Source organism: Podarcis tiliguerta (assembly GCF_965153285.1).
Source record: "Podarcis tiliguerta genome assembly, chromosome: 9".
Classification (NCBI taxonomy): domain Eukaryota; kingdom Metazoa; phylum Chordata; class Lepidosauria; order Squamata; family Lacertidae; genus Podarcis; species Podarcis tiliguerta.
The window spans coordinates 38,308,579-38,323,838 of NC_139542.1; the positions used below are offsets into that span (position 1 = coordinate 38,308,579).

The window sequence follows — 15,260 nt, forward strand, 5'->3', positions numbered from 1 at the left end:
CAGTAACGCTAGGCTGAACGAATACTTCTCCTGGCTCCTAATGCTGTTCGCAGGCTTCACATAATAAAGCATCTCACATTTGGGCTTATCACAGTTCTATAATGTGCCACAATAAAATGTCTATTGATCAGGCTTGGTGGAAAATCTCTCTCATATTTTCTTCCTTTATAAGGGATAATACATGTCCATTCTTTAAGTCTGTAAAATGCAGCATCTTCCTTTTGGTTAAAAAAGGGGGCTCTTAGTGGAAGTCCGCTCTCAAATGTACTGTACAAAGTCAAGATTACTAATGCAGACTGGTGTGTACAAGTGTGTGTCTAATACTATGGATTGGATACATATTCCAGGTAGTTTTTTTTATCTCTTTCCCTGCCCCTCAATGCTTGCTCATCTGCGTACCATGATGATTTTGACCATAACTGTGAATACCACACTGGGTTGGGACTGTGTAGCTGGTAATATTTATTAAGGGTGTGATCTTTGCATATGCACACCATCTGAACCCTATCTGTTATTCCATGGAGTATGGATAAATGAAATTGCAAAATGAGATTTAGTTGAGATTCCTGCATTGCAGGGGACACTTTGCTAGATGACCCTCAGCATCTCTTCCAACTCTCCAATTCTATGATTCTGAATTTCCCGTAGAGTTACCATTTAACCAGGCAACTGTTACTCTGCTGACTGTCAGTGGGAGAAAAAGGAGTTTAGCTACATAAAGGCAGGTCATAGACCACAGAGGTGTGGAAGGTTATAATGCAGAACCCTGTGGCAGCTCTAGCCCAGTTATCCATCACTGTGAAGCACAGCTGGATGAACTTAAGTGTCTGTCTGGAATAATTATTAGTTAAAGTTACAGTGCTTTGTAGTTGGGCTCTGATACCTTGGGAAAAACCCTAGAGAATGGGGCTATTTATAAAAAAGCAATTTCTTTGGGCAGTCATTTTCTGTATTCCCTCTGCTCTTATTTCAGAGATGGAGGCAGAGAGAGAGAGAGCGCAGAAGGAGAGAAAGAGACCTTTTAAAACAGCTGCTTCTGCTCGTTCCTGCACTGAAGACATAATTGCATGTTTGGGCAATTGCAATCTGCCAATGCAGAAATGACTGTCATGTTGGAAATTCCATGTTACTAATTCACCAAAGCTAAGAAAATGGAAGTGCTTTTTAATGTAACGCTCCCTAGCAGAATTAGCATTGCTTTACACAAAACAAGATTAAAACGAGATGGGGGAGAACTAACAAAGTTACAAATCTTCCACCACAATGGATGAAATTTCTCCCAGGGCTACAAGATCACCTGGTCCAAAGTAACAGTGCAGGTATGTGGCAAACTACACACTGACACCATTTGAGCGCCTCTTCAAATTAATCTGCCCTGTACCAAGTCTTCAAGCTGTTAACTTGCAGTTGCATTTGTTTGGTCGGAGGCCACAAAATTTTCAATAAGAAAGCAATCCCATGTAGCCACTGTGCAACTTGGGCTCATTCCTTAGACAGTGAAGGCATGTGATGGTGTTAAATATATTTAAGTAAGCCTATCAGAATCTTTTGCAGGGAAGAGATAGGATAAAGACCCTGTGTTCATCAGTGTTGACAAAATATAGTATACGACTAGATGGACCACTGACATTACTCAGTGTGAGGCACCTCTCTACCTTTAAAAGCTGGGATTTGTGCAGCTTCCCAGTCAGAGCTCTTAATCAAGGAAAACACGTCTCACCTGAAAGGTTCTGTTGTGTAGATATGAATTAATTGGCTATACAGTAAGCAAACAAGCTCACACCTGGAAAGATTCTCTGGTTGCTGTGTGCATAGGTTTGGAAAAAAGATTTGTTTGGGAGTGCTGCAATTACACAATGCAGCCATATTTCCTCCTCTCATGGCCACAGAACATACCATTTCTAATAAGGCTCACAGCCCTTCACAATTTGAGCTTCCTGATCTGCAGAAAGCATAAACAACAACAAAAACAGAAACAGCAGCAGCAGCAGCAGCAGCAATAACCCTGCTGGAAGCTTCCAACAATGTGTACATGTGTTGCCTGTGTGCGTGTGTCTCAGTTTGCCTAGCCCATCAGTGCTGCAGTTCAATCACCCCACTCTCAAATGCAGCAATTCATTCACTGTTGTGTGCGTGTATATAGCTATTTGTGCCCTCAGGCCATCCAATCTCCCTGCCTACTGCTGAGAATCGTTAGAAACATTTGTTATTCTTCAGACATCTAGCCCATCAACGTCCTCTTCTAAATGTAGCAAGGATGCTGTTTTTCACAGGATTAACCAATAATAGCCAAACAATGACATTGTTAGTTGGTGTCTTAATTATATTGGTTATTAGATTGCATTTGTGAAGCCTACCCTGGATTTGAGGTGGGTATAAATCTTGAATAAGTTATTAATTTAAAGACACAGGGAATACGAGTTCTGTTGCAAACAGATGAAAGCTAAACAGTCCTCCCCCAACAGGTAAAAGGTAAACGTAAATGACCCATGGATGCTTAAGTCCAGTCAAAGGCGACTATGGGGTGTGGAGCTCATCTCGCTTTCAGGCTGAGGGAACCAGTGTTTGTCCGCCAACAGCTTTCTGGTCATGTGGCCAGCATGACTAAACCACTTCTGGCACAATGGAACACCATGATGGAAGCCAGAGCACACGGAAACACAGTTTACCTTCCTGCCACAGCGGTACCTATTTATCTACTTGCATGGGTGTGCTTTTGAACTGCTAGGTAGGCAGAAGCTGGGAGACAGCAACAGGAGCTCACCCCATTGCATGGATTTGAACCGCCAACCTTCCAATCAGCAAGCCCAAGAAGCTCAGTGGTTCAGACCACCCACTCCCTGCCATTAACACAGTATACATGTTTTGTCAAATCAAGAAAAAAATATTAGAAATCTAAACTCTCTCTGTAAGACACTGAGCTGGTTTACAGATTTTAAAACAAACTATGCTTTAATGTGAACATAAACACAATGTGCAAGTTGATGTGCCATCTAAACCTGGGCTTGTGCTTTTTTTCCTCTAAAAACAAACCATGAAAGATAAGGTTTGTTCTTTGTTTACCACTCATGGTTTGTTTTGGAAGAAACAAACCATGAGCCTAGGTTTGGATGACACATGAGTCAGACTCTGGCTTCTTTCATTAGCAGGAAGGAGAGCTGAAAGAACTTTCCTGCAAAGCTCAATCACATTAAACCATAGTTTGTGACATGACCTGGCCCACAGAGAGCGTTGATAGGTGGACACAAAAATGAGGATTATTGAGATAATAGATAACAGATTTTTTTTTAAAGGGGGGGGCGTGTTTTCAAACTAAGGCCAAACAAGATAGAACATTTTACAAATTCAAGACTCAAATGCACTGTGACACAAGCAAGCTCATGGTGAAGGTAATGTTAAAAAGAGGAATGCTCACTTGTTTGGCAGCCGAGGAAGAAATCGTTCCGCTTTCCAGAAGGTTCAGAAGTTCAGCCAGAAGAAGAGGACTGACTGGACTAGACCACATAAAATGAATTGAAATAAGCAGAGATGCAGAAATACAGCACAAGCTACTCATCACGTTTAATATGGTTGTATCAAAGTTGGGATGTGCAGAAAACCATCTGAGCAAAAGGCTCCAACTGTTTTGCCTGGGTTGTACATTAGGTTTCCCCATGACCATCCTAATCCAGTTCTGTTCATGCAATTTTAAACAGGAGGAGATGTGCTAGTTGCAAATGGGAACACGCATCCCACTGAGAGTACTGTAGTGCTGGCTGACATCTGTAGTCATTTGCACATTCTAATGGATGTTCACCCTCTTTTCTTCGCTGTTCACCTATATCTTGCAAAATACTTTTCACCTTCACCCATTGATCTCACCCCTCTTCCTTTTGCAAATTAGTAGAATCAGATAAAGAAGGTTCAGTATGATTTTTATGCATCAGTTGAACAACAGTAACTACTATGTAAGAAACTGAACCTTGAAGGTTACTGTGGCATCCTTAATCACTGAACAGTTTATTCAGATGCCCATGTGGTAACAGAGGACTACATTATTTACCATTATCGAAGACTAATATTTGTGTACAGATTTGCTTGCGCAAAAGTATAAACATTAAAAAGCCTCACCTTTCCTTTACTTCAAGGTTATACTGTTTTAAATAGCCAAGAATATCTTTTATAATCCAGCCAACGACCTTTTTGGGAGCCATTCCTGTTGAATTCACCACAGCTTCAAAAAATTCTACTAATCCATCTTCATTCTGCTCAGAGACAAAATGGTGTGTTAAGATGGCAGCAGCCGAACCAGCTATCCATACCACCACAAAAACAAAACCAAAAAATAAAAACTCATATCCATGAGCTTTCGGGTCTTATCACATGTGGAATATTCTTAACCTCTTGGCTTCTCAGCTATTCGCAACAGTCAATTGATCAACATGCCTCAAGTTAACTTCACAATGCTTCCAAAAACTGCCACTGCATGAGTATTCAATAGAATAGCAAGATAGGCATGACTTTAGCCTCTCCACTGCTAGTTTTGCAGAAATTGTATACCCTTATAATTCATGAAGTTTTTTGCTTGTGTGTGTATGTTTTCACAGTTAGGCTGCTCTTTTTAGTGTTCTGAGACCACCAAATACATACACAATCAGAACGGCACAACCCACCCCGAAAACATACCATAGTTTTTCTTCCCTTCCCTGTGAAATCTGATGACATCACAGAAGCACGTGAGCACTCACATTATAAGGGCGTGTCCCAAGGGAGAGATGTGTACGCATGTGGTAAATATTTGTATCTATGTCACTAGGCAGGTAAAGAAAGGCACAGGTGTTGAGTCTAGTGTGGAAGGAGGAGCTTGGCAAAACTCCTGTTAACCCAGTATGAAAGATCAGCCAGGACTCGCCCTGCTTACTGTCCAACTTCATAATGGTACTCTCTACTGATGCTTTCTAAAATGGCTGAAATAGATATGGCTACAACAGCCCACCCAACAGCTGAACCAGAACTGGAACATACAGTCAGAATCAATTTCAGGCAAACACAAAGCAAGAGGAAAACACACAACTCTATAATCTTTAAACAGATTATATAGAGACCCGGTAATTAAAGGCAGATCAGCAAGCATCATTAGTCATAATGTAAATGCTTCTCTCAAAAGCGAGTGTGTGTTTTAAGTTGAATCAAAACTCCTCCTGAGTGACAAGCCGAATCCTTGCCTTCTAGTTCTTGCAGTTTTTGTATTGCAAGCAAGACTCGAGCAGTCGTTTGCTTCCAGACAGCTTTTACTGCCGGAAAGTTGATCAAAATGCATGGCAGACTCAAACCAGCACTCACTCAGCACAGAAGGCTGGAGTAATCCTATGACTCACAGGAGGAATATTTTTCTCTCAGACAGTTTGTCAGCTTAGGGAATAAGCTCACACACAAGGCAACCCTTGAACGGAACTTGCTTATATCCAGTGCCAAGTGAAATCGTCTCCAAAATCCTAACCCTTATCCAGTCCCATTCAGTTCAAAGCAAGTTTGTCAGCAGATTCAATTTTCTTACTGCATATATTATACACATATTCCTAAGAGCTTGATGAGATGTTCAGTCTGGTAGAAAGCCTACATATTTAACAAGTACACCGATGTGGATCTGTCTACTACTGCTGCCATTTTAAATTTCTTACACACACTCGCATGCAAGTCAAAGATGTCAGGAGATGTTTGGGGAGAATACTAGGGATGTATTGGAAATAACAACCTGGACCCACAGCAACACTAACCCGCACTCCACATGCCTAGTGTCCATTCAATCAAAGGAGAGATTTCAGCAGGAGCTCAGAGCAATTACCAGCCGTGTGCAGGCAGAACCAATTGGAAGGGGGGCCATTTGGTCCAGGGCCTCAAGCTCAAAGGGGGCCTCACATTTAGACACCCAATGCATCCCATAAGGCTGTAACTATCATATGTAATGTATAAAAAGCTGTTATTGCTGAAGCAGAGGCAAAAGTATGTGAACAGCTCAGTGAAATTAAAAGCATTTGGTGAAATTCTAGCAATATAAGCTAAACTTCAGAAAGTAGGTATCACTTTTCACTAGCGAAATGTGCTATTTTTCAGTGGTTTGGGGAAGTGTGGGATTTTCTCACTGCTGAAAATACTGGGGGCCAAATTACTTACTGTGAGCCGAGCAAAACCAGAGGTCCTTTTATGTATTTTTTATATTCACTGAATATGCTGGAGGTCTTGGTGGAACAGCAACATAGTCCAAAGGATACCAAACTATATACATACATTAAAGCTTTATATCTTCTACCCTTATTTAGACCTGTGTTCACCATACAATGCCTTATTCATTCTTGGACCATACCCTGCTTCAGCTACATGTACAACACTGAATTTATTGCCTTTGCTGAATAATGCTTGTTTCCTGCCTATTTTTATGCACAGGCTCTAATTATTTTATTTTTGGGGGCTCGTTACAGTTAATGTAGCCTGGTGGAAATTTAGAATACATACTTCAAAATCCCCCTAAGGATTAATGTAACACGAACTAACCAAAGAATAATAATAATATTTCATTACTAAAGTATGACTTTATTTTAATGCAATTTCCCCTGCACAATGCTTCCGCTAACAAGTTGGCAGGGAGTGTGGATCTTGCATTTTGAAGGTGTCCCAGTACCTATGCCATTTATTTAATGAGCACGCTTGGGCACTCTAACTTGAAAGACTGCTCATTAGATTTATGCATCCTCCCCATTAGAAATCTGTATGTATTCCTGATGTAGGCTTAAAACACCAACGGAAACTAGATGTCTCAGGTGAATTTAGATTAGCTGGACTCTCAGTAAATCAGAAGAAAAGAAATAGTGTTTGTGGAACAATACCCCCTCCCCAAGACCTAAATGTAGAGAGAATGGATGGCAGGGAGTCATTATTGGACCAAAAACATTGATAGTACTCAATGGGTTGGCTCAATTGGCTCAGTGGGTTGGTACCATCTTCAGAATAAGCACCTGAGTTACTTTCTGCTCAACTATACAGGCTTCCAGAATAGGCCTGGTGTCCAAGTGTCAGAAAGACACATTAGACACAAAGAGATGAGGAAGGAAAAAACACAGGAGAAAAGGCTAACATTAGTCAAAGCTGAGTACTCAGCAGAATGAAAGGAATCTAAGGTTAGGCTAGGCAGTCTCATTTATTTCCACTGCTAAAAAGAAGCCCTGGAGCCAGCATATATGTTACATGAAAGGGCTTGTTCATATAGTAGGCTTATGACAGATACATGCATGATTAAATTCCAGAAAAGTGTCACGGTTTCTTTCTAGTATTTAGAGTGCATTAACGTAAGTTTATGGTAGAATAATGGATCAAATGTCATAAAGCCATATGGTGCTGTTCTATTCTATGAATTTCTCCCCCTTTAAGCTACAAGGGTGGTCCAAAGGTCATGCATCCAAGAGAAGGTTAACAAAAAATTTAAAACTGCTTGGCGTGCGACTTTTCAATGTTACAGACAGCAATACTCCACGGAATATAGCCACAAGCTGAAGAATAATGTGGAAAAAGCCCTACTGGCCCAGCTCTTAAGATTGATTGAGCTGGTACATTAGGATGAGATGCACCAACTGGGCTCACAGAGCACACACTTTAATGCCAGCATTCCAGAGATAGCAGTGTTGTAGGCAAATACATTGAAAAAATTACAATACAGGAATGTTTTTAAGACAAAAAGGGTTTTGAGGCTACAATAACTAGCTATATATTTCAATTTACTATGATGCTGATGGACGCATGCCCCCCCCCCCCAAATGCAGGTATAGTTTCAGAGACCCTCTTGTTTACATTATCTGAGCAGAAACAGCCAAGCGTGTTGAACTCATTTTCTACGTAAGAAAAATCTATGAGAACTGACAGCTGGCTAATATGACATTTTTAGGAGTGTTTTCTGAAGCACTGAATCTTTTGAAGTTTCTTGGTTTACTTGAATGTTCAGTCAATAGACCTACCAATAAGGTGAAACTGTGCTGAGGCTGAATCCCATAACATTCAACAAGCTTTGCTCTCTTCGCACTGGGGAGGTCAGGAAGCCTCTCCCGAAGCCAATCAATATTCACCACTTGCCGGTCGCTTGTGTGAGCAGGCGAAGATTTAGAATCGCGAAGAATCAATGGAGGAAGGTTCGGCTCCGGCATAAACCTGGGAGAAAACAAAGGGAGGCTCCTCTGCTGTCCTTTTCACTTAAACCCTTTAGCTGCATCCCAGCCACCTGTGATGAAGTTGCTCCTTCTCCTAACAATTATGGGACTTAGCGTAAGCAAACCAAATGCTCGGAGTCCACAGCTGAGTGCAAGTCCTCTCAGCAGCAACAGATAAGCCCCTGTGCCGAGGTGCATAGCCTCAAGCTGCCTTTTATTTTATTTTTTTGATGATCCGCCACTGGCTGTCAACAGCCAGCAACGGGGAGAAGGAATAAATTTAAGCCATTTTACGCCCTTCCAAAAAAACACAAACAAAATGCAGATGTCGCTTATCGTCCTCGGTGCCAAACAGGACCTGTGATTTCAGACCAACTGGGAGTACAATCTGGCAAAAGGAAAAGGGAAGAATGACAGCCAGATGCTAGCAGTGTTCCACGCAGGTTGCAACCTCCCTCGTATTAGTCGGAGGAGTTTCAATGAAAGGAGGAAACCGCGCTAAAAGCCAAGTTGCCATCTTCAGTGGGGTGCCATGGCAAATAAATCTGAGTGACAACATCAAATGACAAGGGCTGCGCCGAAGAAGGGGCTGATTCAAGCCACCACAAAAACATGGCGATTAAAGAGCCAACTCCTGCCTTGCACGAACAAATGATGGATTTGAAAACTTAAACAATTAAAGCGTTGCCATGTCTCTTTGCAAACAGCGGAGATGCATTCCTTGAAGAAGTTAGACTTAAGCTACACCCACTGCTTTCAAATCCAGATTTCAATAAACAAAAGCACAGTTTAAAAAGCAAATTTCACTATAGCTTTTGAATTGATTTATCCATGCTTTCTTTCTCCCCGTTTTTATTTTATTTTAAACAAAACATTCAAGTTCATCAGTTGAAGCAGTGAAACAGGCTGAGGCTAGCAGATGTGTAAAGAACTAATGAAATAGCCACAGCCCTCTCCTCACACAGTATCCTGCGATATAGGAAAATGAGGTCTAAAGAGGTTAGCACTGCATTAGCTACAGTGTTCAACTGCATTAGCTGTGGAAAAATCAAAACTCTATTGAAAAAAAGTACACCCACTTTTATCCATGTAGCAAGGATATTATGATCAAATGAAGATGGACAACTGGAAGTGCTATTTATGCAGCTTTGAACATACCTGGAAGTGGGCTTTTAACAAATTTCAGCCGGTAATAAAAATTTGTAGCACAGACTACTAAAGAGGTGGCAGCTATTTCAAATATTTGAAGGGCTGTCAGAAAACAACAAATCAGATTTTTTTCCTGTTGCTCCAGAGGGTAGGAGCTAAACCCATTGGTTCAAAGTAAAAGGGGAAAAAAAATTAAAAAGAAAAAAATTATTTAAAGAGTAAACATTAGAAAGAACTTCATGATGGTATGAGCAATCTGACAGTAGAACAGACCAGCTTGGAGTGTGATATATTCTCAACTCACTTTTACTCAGTAGACCCATAGGTCATGGCTAACTTAGTTCAATTAATTTCAATGGGTTTACCTTTGGGAATACAACTCTGTCTTCTAGCAGCCAGGGATAGATTGCAAAGTTCTGACCGACGACCAGCAAACAAGAATGAATGTTATTTTCAGCCGTGGTCTGTCTTGGGATCATTTATAGAAAATTTTCTGGTTTGCCTTTCAGCCCTCTGGGCCCTCCAAGCTCGTTTACATTTATAGCACAAAACACTAGTCTTGGTACAATAAAAATGAGAACAGTAAAACAGTTAGAGCATGGTGCTGATAACACCATGGTTGTGAGTTCATACGGGCCACCTGCCCATTAGACTAGATGACTCTTGGGTTTCCTTCCATCCCTACAATTCTATGATTCCAAAGTAAATTGACAATAAAAATCCACCGGAAGTCTGCAGAAGCCAACATATCTTGACTAAAAGCCATTACTGAATAGGCCAGTTGAACCTGTCTTGGGAGAAAGAGGGTTGCTGCTATAGAGAAGGCCCTCTCGCACGCTACCTGCTAGTCTCAATGTGATTTGGCAGGGGAACATGGCAGCATTACAAATTATAAACTTCACTGTTAAAATATTAATAAATGCATCAGAACAATATCCTCCCTCCCCGCACCTGTTGTAAGTCTAACCGAAGGGCAGCAGGTGACTAATTCTCTTCAGCTTCCTCTCAACTCCGAGGAATCACTCTGAGGTAATTACCATCACCAATGACTTGTCAACTCTGAGGAAGCCAAAAGGGAATCGCAACTTACAATGAAGAGTTTCCTTCAGAAACGATCTAAAGATAATTACCGATAGTCTTGTTTTCCTTCTTTGTCTCTCATTGCTATGGTGCGCCTAAAAAAATAAGGACAAAAAGTTAGGTTGGTTGACTGGTGCCAACAGTGAGGAATCCCCTACTGCAGCCAACCTAGCTGACTGCTCCTTGACAAGTGGGGTTCACTGGCATTTTAAGCTTCGAGTTCGTCCTTTGCAGCTTCATGGTTACCTGATGTCAGGTGTGGGGGCAGGTGGTCATGATTTGGAAAAACAGCCTGCTGGATCTAATTTGGCTATAGGCCAGAGGTTCCTCATGGCCACCCTAACAAATAGTTTGGCATTACTGTACTCTTAGCAATTTAAATGCTTATCTCCTGAGCAGGCAGCCCTGTTTAGGGAAGCTTTTAATGTTTAATAGACTATTGTATTTTAATATTCTGTTGGAAGCCTCCCAGAGTGGCTGGGGAAACCCAGCCAGATGGGAGGGGTATAAATAATAAATTATTATTATTATTATTAATCTGCCGACTTCAGCATCTATACATAGGAATCTTCCCACTCACAGAGGCATAATCACATGATTATCTCAGTATGTAACAGGTAGCAGGGGGGAAGAAACCTAGGCGCTTTGGTGGTTGTATGCCAAGTCCACCCTCTGTAGAATTTGACTTTCAGCATTTAAACACAAAAAGGAGAATGTGTAGAAAACCAAAACTACAAATATGGCAGAAAGCCAGATTGCCACAGGCAAGAACCATCACACAGAATTTCAAAGTACTTCCCTCATAGCTACCACATGTCCAGTGGCTATATGAACAGGCCATGGGTCCATAATTCAAAATGATTTTGTTTAGGAACAGAGCATTAGATATGTTCAGGGTGGCTCTGTGGCTAATAATGCTGCCTTCCTCTCATCTGATTTTTTTTTTTTTTTTGAGGGGTGGAGGTGGGTGTGTCCTTCCAATATGTAAAAAACAATCCCCACCAATGGTAGAATGAAAAACTTACCCACGTTTAAAGTCAAAGGCTCTGGTTTCATTCAAAATAGTTCCTCCATTCTCCAGCTCTTCAATTTGCCTTTGTATTTCATAGTCTTAACAAAAAAAAAAAAATTAAGCTTAGTTGTGATGCACCTTTGCCTATTTTAAATTTTCAAACCTGGGGGGTTGGGGAGACACACACTTTAAAACGCTTATCAATGCCAAAGTAAGCCTAACAGAAATATTAGAGAATCACAAATAAACTGAATTGCTTTCTGACATTTAATTTATACCGTTTTTGGAAGGCATAAATTTTCAACACAATCCCATTCCAAAACACCCTGAAGTCATACAGCTGAAACGGTCATTCTGCTCTCATACAGACTAAGACTGACTGCACACTTTTATCTCCACCTTTATTCAAAAGGGCCTTTGTTGGACTAATTTATTTTGGAGATCAAGAGCAAGTTCTGTGTTTTTTGACTCACCCTAAGATGCAAAAATAACCCGCATATACAGAAATATAATAAAGCTGTCTTACTCCAAGTGAAACCACTGGTCCACCTGGCAGTGACAATCCAGGATTAAACTAGAGTCCTTCTGGTTCTCCCTAGAGATGCCACAGACTGACCTTTGTGCATGCAAAGCATGCGCTCTACCACTGAGCTACAACCTTTCCTCTAAAATATAGTGGCACTCATAAATCTTGACTGAGTCCTGGAAGACATGCTTCCCAACCTGGCCTGGGACTGACTCCACCTACAAAAGCTTAGGCTACTGAACAGACTCCTGGGCTGAGGTATTGTTTAGCGTTTTTGTTGTGGGGGGTTGTTGCTGTTATATTACTATTTTTGAGTCTTTGTTTCAGATCTTACTATGATTTATGTGGAAACTGAGCAATTTGGTGGTGTACTTTTTGATGTTTTATTGATTGTTTATGACTATTTTTGTTACGTTTTGTGATTATGGTTTTCCCCCCATGTTGTAAGTGGCCCTGAGCATGGTTCTATCTATGGAAAGGCAGCATATGAACAAAATGGTGTACAGTGGAACCTCAGGTTGCATACGTAATCAGTGATGGAGGCACGTCCGCAACCGGCAGCGTTTGTAACCTGCAGCGCTGCATCTGCGCACACTCGTGACGCAATTTGGTGTTTCTGCGCGCGCGCGAGCGGCGAAACTCGGAAGTAACCCTTTCCAGTACTTCTGGGTTTCCCGCGGTCCGCAACCTGAAAACATGTAACTCGAAGCATTTGTAACCCGAGGTACCACTGTATGTATATCCCTGCATTGTAGGGGGGTTCAGCTAGACAATATTCAGGCTCCCTCCCATGTTTCCCTTTCTCTATTTTGAGCCCAATAATTCTCTTGCATAGAAACATAGCAGCATCCGCCTCTTCATGCGACACTCACATTGCAGATGCACATTCTCTGTGGCTCACATACTTCCCCACCACCACCACTCTGCATCTTTTGCGTCATCTAAGGGAATGTGGCCGTGCTACTATGGAACTAAAACTGTCATGGGCTAAACAGCAAGCCATTACATTTTGCTTTCTTTGTTGCAGAGGAGGCCCTGCTAACAAAAACCCACCAATCAACTGCCAGCCAAGAAATTATACTTTCCCTGTATTATAACACCACATTTCATGCATGTGCGCACACCTAATGGGCTAACATGCAATATAAGGTAATAACTTAAAACAAGGAAAACAGAATTAAGAAGAACAAATTAAACCAGCATGCTTGCATTTCAGCCAATTAAGTACCGTTTAAGTAGTTTGCAGGCACCTGGTCCTATTGATTACAGAAGTGATGGTACAAGCAGCCATTCCAAACAAGGAAGGCAGCAAAGAAGTTATGTTCCCGGTCAAGGTCTCCTCCCCCAAAGGCTCGTTCCAATCACTGTATTTCTAGACCATCTGTGGCCAGGGGCAAAAGCTACATCCCAGTCACACAAAAGCCAAAGGTTTCTACACACAGAGACTGCTATTAACGCAAAACATTATTACAGTTCACAATGAAGGATTCTAGCTAGGCTACAAACATCAAAACAATGCATGCAACTTAGAGGTAGCAGGTTTGTATATATTATTAGCATAACCTGCCCAGTAACAGAAACTGATGTGGTTTTTTCTGGCATGGGATTCCTAACTCCCTGCCCAGATTTTCATTTGGGAGGAAGTGCTTCACTTACCTATGGCCTTGGCAAGAAATCGGGCGCTGTTGATATTCTTCACTTCAGTCCTCACTCCAAGACGTTCTCCAGGGCGATGCACGGATACATTGGCATCTACTCTCAGTTGACCCTCTAAAGAGATATCAGCAGTAGAATGAGATTTCATCAAATGGAATTAATTCCACATTATCTGCAAGTACAGGGCTTCCAATAAAAGTTTGGGACAGGGACATGGATTAGCTGTCCCTGAAGAGAATCAAAGGGCCATTTCTTCCTTCTTGCCTGCATCTTTCTACACCTGAAGATCTAACAAGAAGGGATTGACAGTTATGTCAACGGCAACACCCACACACACTGGAATCTCTTCTAGAGATTTGTCCCGTCGACATTTCTTAGCTGTGAAACAAGCACATGGACATCCCTCTCAAGATAGCAGATGGATACATCTTAAGACACAGAAGCAATTGAGAGAATACTCAACCGTTTCAGAAATCAAATGGAATGAAGCTCTTACATCATTTCCATGCTTCTAGACTCATTTTGAATAGACTTCAAGTCGTTGCTTCAGAGCTATATGGGATTTGTGCAGCCATAGTCTATTTTTTTATATAAAAAATAGAGGACATGCCCCCCATTAAGGTTTTGTAGCTCAGATACAAATTCCTGGCAAGACTACATAGCACAGAGAACTGCGGCACAACATTTGGAATCTACTGTGCAAACTTTGTGCAATGTGACACCTCCTTTAATCAGACTTTATTTCTTGAGGTTTTAACCAAACTAATAGTTGTACACGAAGGTCCTTTGATGATCCTCCCTAGGAAGAGAAGAGAAATCTGACCAAAGTCCCTAACGGCAAGCAGTGAAACCACAAAACGTCAAGACAGAATATGGCTTTTGTCTAGTATGAAACTATCATTTGAGGAGTTCACATGGCTCTGTCACAAAGCCAATTACTGCTCAGGGCAGATTTACTGAAGTGTCCTTGAAAATTTACGCCTCAAGGACAGGTGTCAGAAACCTGTTTTTGCCTTCCCTGCAAGGAACTGTAATCTTTGCCACAAATACAATTTCGAAGCCTTCCCAGCTGCCAAAAAGTGTCATACATATAGCCTGTAGAAAGTGATGCAGAGGGCAATCTCCTGCAAAAGAGAAAGCTGGGGTAGAAACACCACAACAAGCCTTTTCAAGTTATTATTCTTTGCTTTTCCACATCCTTTTAAAAACAGGTATCTAACAGTCTGGCAACCAATATAACACCCTCCCCAATAAATGCCATCCCGCTAAATGACACAGAACACACACACTTTTGCATCTTCCTTCTTATCAACACTTAAGTTAATGCCCTTTAAAGTGAAGCAAATATTGGATATTTACACAAAGCAGTAAACAGCACTGGAATTGCATTTGTAAAGGATAAAAACTGGTTGTCCAGCCAGAGCTAAGTCTTCTCAAGGGCACTTTCCAAAGACACGAGTGCTCCCATTCTAAATTTTTGTGAAGAACACTAGGCAGAAAAAGTGCTGGAGAACAGCACCCTTCCTTTTAAGGCGTTCTCACAAAGCATATGCACATGGATGCAGTGTGTTTTTTTCTTTAAAAATGTTTAGGGGGTACTCTCATTTTGACTCAAGAAAATCACCATTTTATAGTTCAAACTGGGCGGAGATAAATACAGTAA

The 15,260-nt window shown here is 41.3% G+C and overlaps 1 protein-coding gene across 4 annotated transcripts in view; it reads right to left on the reverse strand.

Annotated features, from left to right (window-relative positions):
* The window catches only part of GATB (glutamyl-tRNA amidotransferase subunit B), a 62,544-nt gene that overhangs the window by 28,800 nt on the left and 18,484 nt on the right, over positions 1–15,260 (reverse strand). For all 4 annotated transcript variants that reach the window (XR_014515139.1, XR_014515140.1, XR_014515141.1 and 1 more), the window contains exons 6-11: positions 13,598–13,711; positions 11,429–11,513; positions 10,454–10,498; positions 7,986–8,175; positions 4,111–4,244; positions 3,416–3,494 (exon numbers count right to left, since the gene is read on the reverse strand). Coding sequence is in view for 1 of the 4 variants with exons in the window: in XM_083457364.1 (XP_083313490.1) it covers positions 3,416–3,494; positions 4,111–4,244; positions 7,986–8,175; positions 10,454–10,498; positions 11,429–11,513; positions 13,598–13,711 (647 nt within the window). In the remaining 3 variants the exon portion in view is untranslated. The remainder of the gene's footprint in view (positions 1–3,415; positions 3,495–4,110; positions 4,245–7,985; positions 8,176–10,453; positions 10,499–11,428; positions 11,514–13,597; positions 13,712–15,260) is intronic.